We start from the raw sequence: 17,541 nt of genomic DNA, 5'->3' as shown, positions 1-17,541 counted from the left end.
TGTGGCCTGAGGAACTATAACCCCAAGTCACGCTCCTGGAAAAAGGATTTGGAATTTCTGTGGTCACATAAATTTGGAAATCACTGTGTGCCCCATCCTTTTTCTGAAGATACATGATGCATATTATGATTAACACTGTTGACTTTGTGGAGCTGTACTGAGTTTTGTTTCCTCCTGCCTCATTCCCGTCTACTTGTAGTGGGGTCCTTTTATTATGAAGTTTCTATTAAAGGAGGAAAACCTTTCCAGAATAATCATGTAGTTGACAGTTGTGGGTATTCTTTTTAAAATACAACTTCTGAATACTCTCTGTGAGTTACTTCATATAATCCTGTCAAGGTCACAGTGAGGTGGGCCCTTTGACAGCTGAGGCAGCCAGCCACAGAGATGCTAAGCAACTTACCAGAGGTCACACAGCTCATAGTTGATAGAGCAGGGACATGGACAGAGCACCAAACCTATTCAGTGCACTTCTCTGCAGCACAGTTAGAAACCAGATGAAGCAGGGAAAGAAGCAATGTCCCAGATCCAAGGGCTCATTGTGGACTGCTCTCCACGTCACCTGATTTGATCTATGCAAGTTTGCCTTATATAGCACACTGTGGATCTGTAGTTTCCTTCTGTGATTGCAGCTCAACTTTATTTCTCCAGGGATGTTTAGAAACATTAAAAAAAGAATGCAACAATATACGTGGCCTCTGGCTGTAGGGAAACTTGGCTCTTTTCATTACTTTTCAGCCAGCTGGGATCTTTGGTTACAAGGGAAGGTTATTTGATTTAGTTTTTACTGTTAAGGTGGATAGTTTTGTGTTTTCCTGTTGCATTTTAGCATCCTCCTCTTTAGACTGACCCCTCGCTGGGAATTTTTCTTTTGATAAATTCCACCTCTTAAATGCTATTCTTTCTCTCTCTTCCTGTCGCTCCCTCTCTCTCTCTCTCTCTGTAAAAGAAATGTCAAGGTTGGTTTGGTTTTCCTTTTTGTTTTTTGAGTTAACATGTCAATCTGATGCTGGATGTCTGTCTCCTCAGCGGCCGTGGGGGTGACCAGACACAAATCGAAGGAGCTGAGTCGCAAACAGAGCCAACAGTTGGAGCTCCTGGAGAGCGAGCTCCGGAAAGAGATACGTGACGGTAGGCTCCGAAATTTTATTTGTAGAAAAACAAGCCTTTTTTATCACTTTTTTTTTTTTTTTTACCCTTAAATGGAGCTGGCCACAGTAACAAGAACTGTGTGTATAATAGAAGACATCTGAACAGCAGGGTCTAGGCCTGGCTTTGTGTTTTATTTCAGCTCTGCTCTGCAGCCAACCAAGTAATTATCTATTGTTTCTTCTTTAATGAAAACCAAGGTCATACTCCGTGTTAGACAAAACAGCAGAAGATCTTATCCATTGTTTGTTGAGTTAAAATATTGCTCTTGGGATTCTGTTTTGCAGGCTTTGCTGAGCTGCAGATGGATAAATTGGATGTGGTTGATAGTTTTGGAACTGTTCCCTTCCTTGACTACAAACATTTTGCTCTGAGAACTTTCTTCCCCGAGGTAAAAGAGCATTGATCATATTCCTAAGGTTGAGTCTTGAATAATAATGAAGGTGCTTGTTGCTATTGTCAAAATGGGTGTTTGATTCCAAGAGAGCTGTAGATAATGTGCTTGGAACAAAATAATGGCTCAAGTTTGAGCAGAGCAGGGAGCAGGATAATTATTCATTGGATTGATGAGGGTATAAAGCAGTGATGGGTCACTGACAATTATTCTTTGTCCAGTAACAAAAACCTAGGAGGGACAGAAGTTCAGAGTGATGAGTTTTGTTTTATTTTACTACCTGTTTAGAGCTGAATTTGTAACTGGGAAGCCACCTAGTTTATTTAAAAATCAATAAATTGTGGGCTGGCCAATTTGTTGTGTTTATCTGCATGACTTCTATTGCAGCTACTAGATTATTCACTATTACTTCTCAATTGGGAATGAAAAGAACTATGGGCCGAGAGGGAGGGAAGTCAACATGTATAGAATTTGAGTTGATAGCAGCCATTTTTAGCAATGTCGAGTTTTTATGGTTCTCTTCAACAGTTGTTCTTTGGCTGATCAGTCCGTATCATCCTCATTTAGTAGAAATAGCTGCATGAAATGATTGATTAATCCATTCTGGGACTCTGAGGAGTAGTCTACTTTAACCCTTTGGGTTTTCAGTCTCGCTGTGTTCTGACACCTCCATCTTCTCCCACACTCACTCAACCTTCCTCCCTTACACTCCCAAGTCTTGGGCAAGGTACACTCACCTGCCTGTCATCACTTCCACATCCTAATGCTCCCACCTCACCATGTTGCCCTTCTTTGTCCAGAACTGGTGACCACAGAGGAGCCCAACCTCTGGAACATCCACGCAGATGATCATATTTAAGTCTAGACTTCTAAACAAAGCCAGGCCAAAACAGAGCTTATATCACCTTCCCAGGAGCTTCTCATCTACATTTGGCCAGAAGCCTAGAGTTCAGAAACTCAGACACATGCAGTAAGCAATTTCCAGTTTCTCTATAATTCTAGAAGCAGACACCATGATATGTGATGCTGTGTCTTGAGGTTGGGATAAAACCTCAATAAAACACCCACCATATTTTTTTTGTCCAAGCCTTACTATTGTAAATCAAGAAGGCTATAAATAAGACCTCAGTTTTTTGTGCTTGTACAATATATTTTTTAAACTTCTCCTCCAAGAGTACCAGGCACCCAGACTTGCGATTGCCACCTCATCCATCCGTTTCTATGGCAGACCGCCACCTAGGGAGGGGAGTTCAGTTCCCTGAATCAGGATGACTATGCAGGACATCACCAGTCCTATTCGCCAGCTATCTGAGATCCCCATTAAGAATTTAATAGCAATAAAATAACAGAGATTTCTACCATCAACATGAGGATTGTGTGGGCTTTTACAGTTAATGATTGCCCTTGAGTGCTGAAGAGAGTAAAACTGTGACCTGAAAAAGAAATTGCCCTTTCTTCTAGATTCAGTAACCAAGAGCAAGATAAGTGATGCATGCAAAGACACTGTTGCAAGCTGAGTGTCTGGGGACAAGGGGGAGAATCCAGGAACAATGCTGTATTATTTTAGAAGAGAGATACAGCTGACCCTTGAACAACACAGGTGTGAAGTGCATGGGTCTACTGATTCAGGGATTTTTTTTTTCAGTAAAACAGTGCAGCCTCATAGATGTATTTTCTCTTCCCTGTGATTTTCTTTTATAGTTTTTTTAAAAGTTTATTTATTTTGAGAGAGCACGTGAATATACATGAGTTGAGGAGGGGCAGAGAGATAGAATCCCAAGCTGATAGCATGGAGCTCTACACGGGGCTTCATCTCACAAAGTGTGAGATCATGCCCTGAGCTGAAATCAAGAGTCTGACACTTAACCGACTGAGGCAACTAGGTGCCCCCTTCCCTGTGATTTTAAAATTTCCTTTACTCTAGCTTACTTTAGGGTACGAATACAGTTACAACACACAAAAAAATACAAAATGTGTCAATCGACTGGTTATGTTATTGGTAAGGCTTCTGGTCAGCAGTGGACTGTTAGTATTTAGATTTTGGGGAAAAGTCATATGCAGATTTTTGGCTGTGCAGAGGGTCAGCGCCTCTAACCCCCGCTTTGTTAAAAGGCCAACTGTAGTTGCAAGAAGCCAAACTGATTTAACTTGGGATTATGTATATTCTTGAATGGCAGTTGGGAAAGCCATAAAAACCAAAGTCGGGAGGAGTCATTACAGGAGAAGATCCAGAAAAAAAAACAAGCATAACTATCAGAGCACCATAAAGACCTAAGTTACAATCGAATTTATAATAAAAGATATAGAGAACCAGAGGATCATAGTCTTTGACGACAGCGCCAGTTGAAAAACATTCTAGGCTGCAGATAAGTCCTGTGTCAATTGGGCCCTTTACAGATCTATCCAGGAGCCACGTCCTCTAGGCCTGGAGGTTGGGTGTTAGATGGAAAACTTGAGTGGTCAACACCTACCAGTAGGCAAAACCACAGGAAATTGTCCACAGAGGCCAAGGTATTACCTGGTTCTGTGCCCTGCCCTTTGGGTTTTGGCTTTTTAAAGCCTTCCTTTTCATTCCATTGACTGGTTTGTTTTGCTGAAAATAGGAAAAGAAGTAAGAGTGAACAGTGCTTCCTACCTCCTAGAAGAGGGAAATTTAAACGAAAGGAGGAAGGAGCCTTAGAATACAGGGAGCTGTCGTGGCACATCCCTATTTAAGGTCAGGCATCAGTCTGTTTAAACTGTCAGTCCGTATAAAGTTGGTTCAGCAGAAAAACGTTAGGAACTAGAAAATGCAAACCCAAGGTCTGATTTTTCTGCATATTACTAGAGGAGAGTATGACCAAAATAGTTTGAGGTCTTCTGCTTAGACTAACAAGTTTGAAACTATAAAGCAAAAATCCTCTGCCAAAGAAATTTACTTTAATGAGGTATAAAAATAGCCTAAAGTTTCAAATATTACCCCCAAAAAAGAGGAAGAGAAAAATCTGAATATTCAAGTTTATATTTTCATTCTTTTGACTCATTTAAAGTGTTACTCAGCATGCTTTTAAATTTAATCATTTAATTCCAATCAGATTAATGACACATTAAGAAAGGAAACGCAAATTTAAAATTTCACATCCAGGAGCTACATAGCATAGCACATAAAAGTAATTATAGAAACCAGCAAAACAGTAGCCTTGTGGTCTAGTTTGCCTTAAATTAGTGATAAAAACAGCTGACAGAGAGAGCTTACTGTGCCCCCCATTCATTTTGTTTTCACACTAAGCCGAGGAGGTGGGAATCAGGCATGTCCCCATTTTGCAGATGAAGAAAGTCAGGCACAGAGAAGTTACAGAACTTGTCCAAAGTCATGTGACCAGTAGGTGGAAAAAAAACCGGGACGGGAGCCCAAGTAACTTGGCTTCACATCCTAGTTTTTAACCACCCCACTCAAGCCCTCTCCAGTAACGCTGAGACAATAGATACGACCAAGCTGGGACTTTAAACACCTGCGGACACAACTCCGTGTTTATCCTTAGAAGGTAAATTGCTTGAGGAGTGGTCTGCACATTTGCATAACCTTCTTTACCACTTCTTTTGACTTTTTTGACTTTTGAGTCAGTTCTTTTAACGTGTGAGACACCTTCCTCTACCAAAAATGGTACTGATGCAATGATCATTCTTCTTAGAGGCTTCCAGAATTCACTGGTGCTTCTGGAAAGCTGAATAATTATTTATTACGTATCAGAGGATGTAAAATGAACATAAGCCCAGAGGCTCTTCAGATTAGCAGCGTCTCTACTTTATTAAAATGGACTTGGGTATTATAACAAAAATACACTATTCATTTCCTTTGGATGTTATGAATAATAAAAGTGTCTCCTTCCTCTCAGTCAGGTGGCTTCACACACATCTTCACTGAAGATATGCATGTAAGTCTCTAAGTTTTCATTTTTAGCCCATGCCTGCCTTTCATAGTGTCCTCCACCCCCTCCTCATTCCCATTATTGAGTTTTTGTGAGTTTTTTGGAATGCTGAATCAATATTAAATAATCCGTCATTTTGAGAAACCATTGTGGATCTATCGTCTAACTTTTAAGTTTATAAGTTTATATTATATTGTGTTATATTATGTTATATTCATTTGTTTTTTCCAGAACAGAGATGCCAATGATAAGAATGAAAGTCTCACAGCTTTGGATGCCCTAATTTGTAATAAAAGTTTCCTTGTTACTGTCATCCACACCCTTGAAAAACAGAAGAACTTTTCAGTGAAGGACAGGTATTAGTCAATTTATTTATATTCTGAAAGTCATTAAATAGGGGAAATAAAAACTTCTGAGTCCCTTGTTTTATTTCCAAACCACAACCTGAGCTTGGTATCTTGAAAATGTGGGTTTATAAACAGAGGCTGTCTGGTCGAGGGGTCAAGAAGCCATGATCGCTCTGTTTCAGATATTACACAACCTCAACACAAATTCTATTTTGAAACACACACACATATACTCCTCCCACCAAAGAAAAAACAAAAACAAAAAAAAACCCCTGAAAAACCCCAACACCAAGAAAAAACCATGAGTCCTGAATCAAAAAAGCAGAAGTGTTATTTTCTATTTCTAAAAACACCTGAAAATTCGGGAAAGACGTTCACTTCTTGTTTACCACTCTAGTTTAAAAGTTTAAGTGCTGGAGTTAACTTTGGTGCATGGTTTTTATGGATTGAAGACAAAGGTGGTTGACGTAAGACACTGAAGAACACAAGCGTCCACAGAATAGCACCCCATCACCCTTTAGCTTCTCTAGAAGACCCCATCAGCTTCAAGCCCAGCCATGGCTAAGAGTTAACTTCATTAACCGAGGCTTTTTTTTATATGTGCTTCTTTATCATCTATATAGCGTCTTTTTCTTTCTTTCAATTTTATTGAGATGTAACTGGCATACAGCACTGTATAAATTTAAGCTGTGTAGCATAATGGTCTGACTTACATGTGTTGCAAAATGATGACCACAATTAAGCTTAGTTAGCATCCATCATCTCGTACAGACACAAAAAAGCAGGGTGCGGGGGGAGGGGTGAACTTTTAGGATTTACTCTCTTAGAACTTTCAAACATACCATACAGCAGTGTTAGCTGTAGTCATTGATTGTGTCATACATGACATCCGTAAGCATTTACTTCTCTTACAACTGGAACTTTTTACCTTTTGTCCACCTTCTTCCAACTGCCCCTTTTCCCCTACCTCTGATAACCACAAATCTTTTACCATGAGCTTGGTTCTTTTTTTTTAGATTCCACATGTAAGTGAAATCACATAGAATTTGTCTTTCTCTGACTTTTTCATTGAGCTTAATGCCCTCAAGGTCCATCCATGTTTTCACAAACGGCAAGATTTCATTCTCTTGTATGGCTGAACAGAATTCAGGGGAGTGTGTGTGCGCGCGCGTGTGTGCGTAATGTACGCAAATATACCACATTTTCTTTATCCATTCATGTGCTGATGGGCAGTTAGGTTGTTTTCAGCGTCTTGAGTATTGTAACCAGGGCTCTATTTCTAAACAGGTGTCTGTTTGCCTCCTTCCTGACCATCGCCCTGCAAACCAAGCTGGTCTACCTGACCAGCATCCTGGAGGTGCTGACCAGGGACTTGATGGAACAGTCTAGTAACATGCAGCCTAAACTCATGCTGAGACGCACAGAGTCTGTGGTTGAAAAACTCCTCACTAACTGGATGTCCGTCTGCCTGTCTGGTTTTCTGCGGGTAAGTGTCCTATCACTTGGCAGGTCAGAGGTAAGACAATCAGTGGTTATTTTTAGCAGATGCTAATGTCTTGGCCAGGATAAGTCCCGAACACTCCATGGTGTCAGCATTTAACCTCTTTGAGACTTGGTCTCCTTCACAGAAGCACATGGAAAGGCAAAAAAAAAAATTGTTTTTGCTGTAACCTGTGCAAATGTGATTCATTGAGAATTTCCTCAGGTAAGACTTTTTTCTCTTTTAAAAAATTTTATTGTGGTGAAAACAATGGACATGAGACCTACCCTCTTACCAGATTTTTCAGTGTGCAAAACGGTGTCGTTATTGGCAGGCATAATGTTGTACAACAGATTTCGAGAACTTATTTACCTTGTATAACTGCAGTTTCCCACCCATTGGCTTTTGAGCCCATCTTCCCCCCATTCACTAGCAATCAAGGCCTGGTCTATTTAAGAGATCGTACTGAGGGGACGGAATATTTCAAATACTGAAGAGAGCGCACGGCTCACAGGGCCTCTGAAGCATCTTGGAAACACTGAGCTACCGATACAGGAAGCTAATGACACTCCCTTCTAACTGGTTGTTCCACATTGTTGCGTCTGTTAGCAAGTCTCCAAAGAGCTGCCAGCCCCCTGAGTTCACGTTGTTGGAGTTACTGTCTGACTGCGGTTGTAGCCCGACTGAATCTTAACATCCGTTTGAATGCAAAGTTTGCACAGATTCCAGTGGATACGAGATTGGGTCCTGGACCCCCGTCCTGGTCTGCACGTGGACTCCGTGACTTACCAGAGGAGGCTTCCCAACCTGTCTCAGCCTTGGTTTTATAACCTATAGAATTGGAGGAAGAGTGTTTTAGGGCTGTTCTGAAGCCCCGGTGAGAAAATGCGTGTAATTGCTTGGCACCAAGTATGCACTCCATAAATGTTGGCTGTTATTATAAAATATTAATAGGAAAAGAAGAGTGTTCTGTTGAACCCAATCTTCGTTCAGCCCTCTGAGGCCCCTGCACAGAAGATTCTTAACCTTCTTTAATTTCACCAGCCATCCAGATTCCAGCAAAACTGCATAATTGTGTATTTGTAGCTAGTTCCAAAATCTAATTAAACTTTGAATAAGATACACTGTTATGCCACAGGTTTTAACAGTGCTTCTTGAGTTTAGATCCAAAAGCAGCCCTTTAAAATAGACTGTGCTTAGTTTAATGTTTAACGCAATCTTACAAGTAGATGCGCAATGTTTTTTTGTGGGGTTTTTTTTTTATTATCCATGCCTTCCTCTCCCAAGGCACTACCCATTTATTAAGATTAATGAAAGCTGCCTTCTTTTGTGTTTACTTGGTATAAATCATCATATGCTTTGGGGAGGTGTTGAGCAGTTATTTCTGGGGTGAATATTTTTGCTTTCGACCATCTGAGCCTCAGCCACAACCACATCTAGACAGAGGCGGTGGGACCCACACCTGGGTCCTGGTTCTTAGTCTTGAAAGGCAGGCTCCTGCCCCAGCACCCTGAATCACAAGCCCTGGTGGTGGGACCCGATAATCCACAGTTCCCAAGCTCCTCCGAGTAACTGCACGTGCCTTCCATTTGAGAATCTTGGGGTAATAGAAAGAGCACTGGACTAGGAGTCTTGGGTAGAAGCAGCAGATTCGGGCTCTAAATTCATGTCAGCTGCAGTTAGCTATGTGTCTCTGGGACGCATAGCAATTGTTTTCTTCCACTCAGTAGGGGGGGCATGGTCGCTGGTTTTAAATTTCTTTCCAGCTCTTTCTTCTGGGATCTGAGCCCTCAAGGGCTATTCTTGCTACCCTTGGGCCTTAAAGGGGTGAGATGTTCCAAAAATCTGGGCTCTAAGCCCAAACGACTCCCTTGAGCAGAGGATTCTGGGTCATGAATTTGCAGTGCTGATTCAAGACTATGTCAAGCACTTGAGACGGTGAGGGGTGCACGCGTACGAGGAAGTGGCAGTGAGCCAGTCGGTGAGGCTTTCATTCTCCGTGGAATAATTCTCTCTGCGGCAGAGGGTCTGACTCCCCACACCAGCTGCCCCAAGAGTGTGGGACTTTCTCAGCCTTGGTCCTTCCACCCTGCCCCACACCCAGCTGCCCAGATGCCACTGGCTCTGTGACACCCAGGTAACTTCCCCTTCTGTGCTTCCAGAGCCCCATGAGGGACGTAATCCTAACGACTGCCATTTATTGAGTGTGCCAGACATCATGCCAAGAGTTTTGCTTTCTTTTTCTCATTGAATCCTCTCATTTAATCCTGTGAAAGAAGTATCTTAATGACCATTTTGCATATGAGGGAACTGGGGCACACGGAATGGCAATGGCCGTGACTGTCCACAGACCCCACAGCTGGCGTGTGAAAGCACCGGGGTGTGAGAGCTCTCAGCCACCCTGCTTACTGCTCCCCCACTGAGGCGGGTCCCACAGGCTTACAGGAGGATTTAGGGGTAAAGGAGATCACAGGCATGACAGCCTCTGGCTCAGGCAGGGCCAGAGTCTGGCCTCACAAAGAAAAGGCAGGTGAAGGGGCCGAGCTTAGTTCCCATCACAGGAGTGGTTCCAGAAGGTGCACTCTGCCACACCCGGCTCCCTGGGGACCTGTGTTCCCCTGGTCCCTTAAGACACCTAAGTGCCCAGCAATTGTGACTAACTTAGAACTTGTGTTCAATAGTGACAGAGATGGGGCGCCTGGGTGGCTCAGTTGGTTAAGCATCCAACTCTTGATTTCAGCTCAGGTCATGATTTCACGGTTTGTGGGATCAAGCCCCGTGTCGGGCTCCGCACCGACAGTATGGAATCTGCTTGGGATTCTCTCTGCCCCTCCCGCACTCTCTCTTCCTCCCACTCTCTCTCTCTCAAAATAAATAAATAAATAAACATTTAGTTCAGGTGATTTTATTAAAGCATGGGGACAGGACCTGTGGGCAGGAAGAGCTACCAATAAACAAACATTTAAAAAAAATAGGGACAGAGAGACCTCATAGTTTTCTAAGCCAGATACACATCAGAATGCCCTGGGAAGGTGTTAAAACCACAGACACCCAGGCCTCAGCTCCAGAAATTCTGGATCTCTAGGTCTACAGTAGGGTCTGGGCATCTGAATTTTTTACATAAGCCCCAAGGAATTCTGGTAATGATTACCCAGGCTTAGAACCATGGGTATGGATAACAGTGTAAGACAAAATATTACTTATCTCTAGCTAGCAGCACTCTGGAGATTTCTGGGGAACTCCTGACTACAAAGCGATGGAGTCCATAACTGTCCCCCCCACATTCCAGCAGAGCCCACCTGACCCCGTAACCACAGCTTCTGTGGGTACATCCAGCCCACAAGGCTCTCAAGGACACTCCCCCCTGTGTCTGATGTGTGCTGGAGGGAAAAGGAGAAGTAGAAGTTCTAAGTTTGCAGTCAGGACATTACCCAAGGGGACAGAAAGAAAGAGAAGAAAGCAATGTGGTTGTGAACCATTGAATAAAGGAAGTTTCTCATAAGAATTTAAATGTCAGGTGCTAGTCCCGATGCTCTCCCCACCCTGGAAAGTTTTGAACATCCCAACTCTGTCCTCCACTAAGGAAGGGACTCCAGGACATGTGGGCAGGGAAGGGAAGGGTGGTAAAGGGAACCCAGTGGAATGGAGGGTGGCAGAAGCGGGGCACAGGAAGCCCTGGGACTGGGGAGGGCGCATGTTCTTGCAGGGAGTATAGAGGATGGGACGGGCTGGGGGCGTGGGGTCCCAAGAAGCTTGAAAGAGGCCTTTGTTCACCTGTTCCGGGGAGAGTCAGGGAGAGACCCAGTGGAATTTCTCCTTTTAAAACCAGGCCGTGACGCTTGCCTGTGAACTGGTGCTTCAAGCCTTAGTCACTTGGCTGGTGTCTTCATCACCAAGGCGGTTTGACTTCCACCTTCCGGGCTCTTCTTCTTCTGTGCTTGGTTAATGTCTGTTGATTGTAGACCTTGACTCTTTAGTGAGTGTGCTCCCGTGGACCCAGTGCTCCATGCTCTCAGAGGCTGCAGGGGAAGCAGAACACACCAGCCCCCCACTTGGGATGCTCAGAGTCCACGCAAGCACAGGGTGGCTGCAAAGCTGAGGCATTCCAGTACCCCTGAGAATGGTAGCCCCTGGTATGGGAATAGATGCACATGGCAGAAGTTGGGAGAAGGAAGCAATTGGGATGGGCCGAGTTTGGGAGGAAGGCCTTAGAGCAATGGTATCGGCTCTGGTTCAGGGAAGGGGGAGGGGAGTTAGAGTACATGCACGGCCCCACACCAGCAAAGGCTAAGAGTGCCTCGGCGCCTCCCGCCTCAGCTCTGCAAACTACAGGGTGCCGGCTGGCACCAGGGGAGAAGGGAGAAAGGCTACAGGTTGTGATAACTGAAGGCCACTTCCTTCATGAGAAGATCTTAACACCAAAAAGTATCCTCTTGGCAAACATACAGAATGTTCTGACATTTATTCTGCTTACCAAGGCTAATTACTGTGTGGGGTTTTTTTTTTAAATGCCATTTATTTTTGGTTTACTCAAAAAGGCCGTTCAATAGGAATGTAAACAAAGGTTGGGCCTCTGCATCTACCATAGGCGTTAGCCAACCAATGAGTGTCGGTCTGCCATATAGAAGCTTAAACATCAAAGAGCCATCCTCTGAGAACTTCATGTTGCTATTGACTGTAAATTCTGGGAGTGTGTGTGTGTGTGTGTGTGTGTGTGTGTGTGTGTGTGCGCGCGCGCGCGCGCGCGCGCATGTGCATGTGTGGTGGGGAGAGGAGGCGTTTTCTAAGGTTTGCGCCCAGTCCTGAGTGAAGCGATATGTATTTTCTTGGGAGTCTCGTGTTGATTGTTAGAAAACACTGCCTCCTGTCTCCCGTCATACTGCCATAAACTGAAGCTTTCACTCTTTGGAAACTACAGTGGATTCTGCAGACAGCTAACTGTTGGCTTTGCATCTTTTCCCAGGAGACGGTTGGAGAACCATTCTATTTGCTGGTGACGACTTTGAACCAGAAAATAAACAAGGGTCCCGTGGATGTGATCACTTGCAAAGCCCTGTACACCCTTAACGAAGACTGGCTCCTGTGGCAGGTTCCAGAATTCAGTACTGTGGTATGTTTGTGATGGAGCCTTCCTTCCAGACTCGGAAATAAGCCTGGCTGAGAGTTAGATGGTGGGGGTGGGGAGGTCACTTAAAAAGAAGTGATATCATTCCTACGTGGGAGGCCTCAGACGATGAGTTAATTAAGAACAGTAGTTGATAAAATATGAACACGTGTTCACATAATAGATTTTAATTACTTGAATGGGGGGGAGAATTGTAATGATGCCTGGGGTACTCATCAATTTCCAAAGATTTTAATATCAAGATAGCTTATAGCGTTCAGCGTCGTCAAAGGAAATGCAAAGTACTCCCTATTCAGCACTTATAATTGCAATCAGAATTTCTCAAACGACTCTGCTCTGGAAGACAATGTGTGAAGATATATTTCAACCAAATTGAGGCCGTCTTATTTTAGAACGATAACACAAGACAAATTCCACTGTGTTCCCCATGCAACATGACACCCTTACTTTATTTTCATGGATTAGTTACAAATGTTTGGTGTCATGCACTTAATGTTCTGTGATCTCATAGATATTTTTAGAGGAACGCTCTAAATCACTGCAGGAACATGACGGCTGGAAGGTTTCACCCATTTGAGAACTTCCTTTTCACCCATTTCCCCCCGCCCCCCCCACCCTCTTCTCTTCCCTACTGAAGGAAGAGAGACCTATTTCTTGCACATTCACAGATTTTAGAGAAAGGGCCAAGCACGGCAAATATCTCCAAAATTACTTAGGCATTTTCTGTTCATAGAGACTGGGGAAAGAGGTCGCTGTCATTTGGTTTTGATCTTTAGCTTCCTGGAGACTCTGGGCTTCTTCACAATCTCGTTAGTGGAGGAGGAGGAGAAAATGATGGTGGGGTTTTGGTATTACTCAGGGAGGGGGCCGAGTCTCCTGTGGCTTAGCTCTAGAGGGCGAGAACCGCCGTGTCATCCTGGAAGAATTCATTCCCTAATTGGAGAAGGCACCGTGTCGCTGTGGGCTGTGTTGTGGTTACATCCTCTGGTGGGAGAATAGTCCACACATTGGCGGCTTCGAGTTCAAGGTCACTGCCAGATGCAGTTTACCCTCCCCTGAAGGCGCCACGTTCCGACTGCCATCCACAAGGCAGGAGGCTTGAGTAGAAAGTCAATGTTTCTCAATGTTCTGATTTCTGTTAATACCACAGTCTGTAGCCAAGACGTGAGAGACAGTGGCTCTCAAATTTTAGCATGCATCAGAATGCACTGGAAGTTATTAAGCACCAGTTGCAAGGCAGCTCCCCAGAGTTCCTGATTCAGTAGGCCCACGTAGGGCCTGGCATCTTGCATTTTTCAAGAGCTCCCTGCAGACGCAGCTGGTCCCAGAGAACCGCTGCCATCGTGGTGAAGGGCGCACACGCCGCAGCCCGCCTCTGCCCTTGTGCGGCTTGGGGCGAGTTTCCAAGGCTCCCTATGCCTCAGTGTCCCCAGGGGAGATGATGACTGTGGTGCCTGCCTGTTTCACGGGGTGTTGCAAGGGTGAAGAGTCATTATTCTGTAAAGCGCTTAGGACACTGACTGCTATGCACGGGGCATGTAAATCTGTATTCAATTTAATTCCCCCCTCCCCGGGCACTTGTTAGAAATGCAGATCCAGATAGGCCAGCCTGGGCCTTCCCTCGGGACTGATTAAATCTAAACTGCTGGGGATGAAGCCCAGGCACCGATAGGCTTTTTGATTTTTTTATTTTATTTGATTTTTTTATTTTTTCCTTAAATAGTTTATTGTCAAGTTGGTTTACATATAACACCCAGTGCTCAGCCCCACAAGGCTTTTTTAAACCCTGCAGGAAATTCTAATGTACGTCCTGTGTGGAGAGGGCACCGTGTTTTGGAGAACAAAACTAACTTTGCATCAGGGCCTGTTGACACCTGCCCCTGCGATTGTTTGAAGACGGACCCAGGGCCTTGGTCCTCCCCCCCGAGATGTTCCTGCTTTCGCTGTGAAATATTTTCGAAGGCCCCACAGATTCCCGAAGAGAACTATCTGTGAGCCTGTATGGGTTGGGGGAATCTAGCAGTGATTTTGTTTCATGAAAGCAGGAACCCCCAGCAGGAAGGACGGGGAAGGAGGCGACCCAGCTGGGAGTGGGGAAGGAGTCAAATGCCTGAAGCAACTTCGGAGGTTTGAGTCCTTTCTAATGTTTTACATGGAAACACTTTTTCCGCCTTTCATTTTGAAACATTATTTATTTCACAGTCAATTAAGACCATGTGTTTTGGATTTGTTAACTCGCAACTCGTCATCCAAATGTTTCTTGATGTTGAAGGAATTCATGTTGACTCTTGGATTCTTTTTTCCTTTATAGCCCCTGGGGAAAAGACTAATGGGAAATTATGATTTTAGAAATCCAGATAGATTTTCCTTTTCAAATGCAGACTTGCCAGCAGATAGGGACTGGAAAAGGGATGGGCTGCTTGTTTCTAGTGGCCTTGCCTTTAAAAATGATTTTTAATCCCTTGTATATTACCTGCCCCAACCTGTTTCATGGTAGATGGTTATATTAGAAGCTCTAGAGAAGGCACATGATCTGGGCTATGCTTGTGTGACAAAATGTTAGCAGAAGGTCAGTATAAAAAATTNTTTATGTAATTGAAAACCAGGGTACGCTGAACAAACTCGATTCTGTGTGTGTGTGTGTGTGTGTGTGTATAAATTCTTTCAAGGAAAGAAAAGTCAGAGGAAAAAACCAAGAGCAGCCACATGAGCAACTTGAAATGACAGAGCCTGGTGCCATGACAGGGACACATTTAAAGGGGCCCCCGAACTCCCATTTGGCAAAGTGCTCAGAAATACAGCACCTCATGTAACAACCCAGGAGTTCGGTTTCACACCTTTAAGATTAGGATGTGTTCTCTCTGAGGTACGGGGTGTTTTCTAGAACACAAAGACATGCCAGTTTCTTATACATGAAATCATTCTACTAACAAATGGGCACTGAGAAGTAATTCTTTGCTCTCTGCATCCTGGGAGGAAAATTCCTCAGTCTTTGCTCAAATTTGCTATTGTAGTTATACTTAACTCTGGCATCGCAAGAAACATCTTCTCTATCGAGGCGTTGCAGGTTGGCGTTCCATGAAAAGGCTGCCCCAACATGGTCATTCCCATGAATGCCAGCATTGAGCAGGGTTTGAGCACATCCAGGACTCTCTCTTCCTCTACTATCAGGGGATTCAGATTCGACAGCTGGAAGAGGAATAAGCTTATTGCTCTGTAGGTTTTCCCCCTTTGCAACATTTTAGGCATGTTTGATTTGNCCACCGAGTTCACTGTGCTGTGTCTGTGTGGAGAGAATGATTTCAGAGTGGAGCATCTGAAACTTTAGAAGAGCGAAGGAAGGCATGAAGAGTCCGGTTCTAGGATAGTGCACCACACGGGAGAAAGGACATTTGCTTCACTTTCAAGAGGAGATGAGAAAACCCAATAACTCGTAGCAAAATGTGCTGAATTAGCAAGAGAAGGTTGACTTATAATCAAAGTTAAGCAAGAAATGGTTTTTTGAACTCTTAAACCCAGGAAATGAGCCTGCCAATCTGCTGTGTCTGAGAGATAGCATCTTGGCACCCTGGGAAACAGTGCTCCGACAAACATATTATTGCCCTCGTTCTCATATCTGTGAGAAAGTCTTTAAGATTATTAGAAATTCTTAGAAAAAGTACAGATAGATGTCTATAGACATCTTAGCGCCTCTGCTACGGTTTCTGGAAGACTTAGGCCAGCCTGCACCCATCTGTCTCTGCACCCAGTAGTTACCCATTGGGAGGACAGCCATGTTTAATAAAATATCTCCTACATAACAGAGCCCCAGCTACCTCTAGCGAGAGTTGCACGTCTACATGCTTTCTTTAACACAGTGGTTCTCCCTGCCACTCTCCAGCTCCTTCTGTTCCATTAGTTGTCCTTTCAGAAGATCCATTATCCCCATAATTAAACAACCCACTGTCCCGATTAAGTCATTCTGTGTTACTTCAATTACATCCCATTGTTCATTAAATCCTGATGTTTGCACTTCAGCAATCTTGTTTTTAATACTCCTAGCATTTGTAGAGAAACAGTGAAGTTAATTAACAATTCTTGGGCTTTTTTTTTTTCCCTTTTGCTCTCTACCATAGTGCAAATCATTTCCATTATGACTTGCAATAATACCGAAACCATAACTAACTTCGTAGTTACTGTTCTGAGCTTCCTGATCAAAGAAGTGAAACCATTTTTTATAATCATTTTAGGTAAGTCATTCCCTAGTTGATGGCAAGAAGTGGAAAATGAAAAATTAACGTGAAGTGAGTGCTTTAAATGACTTCCCTCTTCATACCCTTTCTTCTTACACCCATAATCTTGGGATTAGAAAATAATTTAGTTACCTAAATACAAAAGTATTTAATATTTTTCTTTATAGCCCAAGCATGACTCTGCATTGTTAAGGATCCTTATTTATACTTGTAGTCCTCAGAGAATGATAACTTTTATAGCAAATCATGGTGGAGACAAAAGGAATTTTTTTCAGTAGGTCTTTTTTTTTTTTTTTTTCTTGACATTGGCCTAGTCCACATTCCATTCAAAGTCACCATTGTCTAGAGCAGGGATCAGCAAACAAGAGCCTGTGGGCCAAATGTGGCCCTGCTGTCTATTGTTACAAATAAAGTTTTATTGAAACACAGCCATGCACATTCATTTACTGTTGTCTATGGTGGTTGTCCTGCTATAACTGCAGAGTTGAATAATTATAATGGAGACCGTATAGGTTGCAGAGTCTTAAATATTTACTGTTGGGCCTTTTACAGAAAGTTTGCCAGCCCTTAATCAAGAGCTTGACATAACAGAGAAAAAAGAACTGGAATCTGCCTTCCCACTGACTCCCAAAAGCCTGAGTCTCTTTCTTCCTTTTCTGGGACACAGCAATGGAAATGCCTCACCACTGTCCATAAATCTGAAACTCATGGGGTGCTTTGCCAAAACACAAACCGTGAAATACTCATATTAAGCCTAAAATACTGAAATCAATCATTTTGGGCTTAATCAGACAGATTCTTAGTCGATTCTGTCATGAACAAATGTTAGCAAAGGCTAGCAAGTACAGAAAACTTTGTGAGAGAAACTCAGATTTGAGGAAATTCTCTCCATTAACTTAATTTTTT

The 17,541-nt window shown here is 43.4% G+C and overlaps 1 protein-coding gene across 1 annotated transcript in view; it reads left to right on the top strand.

Annotated features, from left to right (window-relative positions):
- PLXNC1 (plexin C1) overlaps positions 1-17,541 on the top strand; it is a 147,300-nt gene that overhangs the window by 97,939 nt on the left and 31,820 nt on the right. The window contains exons 17-22 of the mRNA XM_077772186.1: positions 1,030-1,131; positions 1,437-1,540; positions 5,419-5,457; positions 5,683-5,807; positions 7,086-7,284; positions 12,242-12,388. Of these exons, the coding sequence (XP_077628312.1) occupies positions 1,030-1,131; positions 1,437-1,540; positions 5,419-5,457; positions 5,683-5,807; positions 7,086-7,284; positions 12,242-12,388 (716 nt within the window). The remainder of the gene's footprint in view (positions 1-1,029; positions 1,132-1,436; positions 1,541-5,418; positions 5,458-5,682; positions 5,808-7,085; positions 7,285-12,241; positions 12,389-17,541) is intronic.

The sequence above is a fragment of the Crocuta crocuta genome, unplaced genomic scaffold, assembly GCF_008692635.1.
Source record: "Crocuta crocuta isolate KB4526 unplaced genomic scaffold, BGI_CrCroc_1.0 scaffold216, whole genome shotgun sequence".
NCBI classification, from domain to species: domain Eukaryota; kingdom Metazoa; phylum Chordata; class Mammalia; order Carnivora; family Hyaenidae; genus Crocuta; species Crocuta crocuta.
This window is presented reverse-complemented; position numbering and strand designations above follow the sequence as displayed.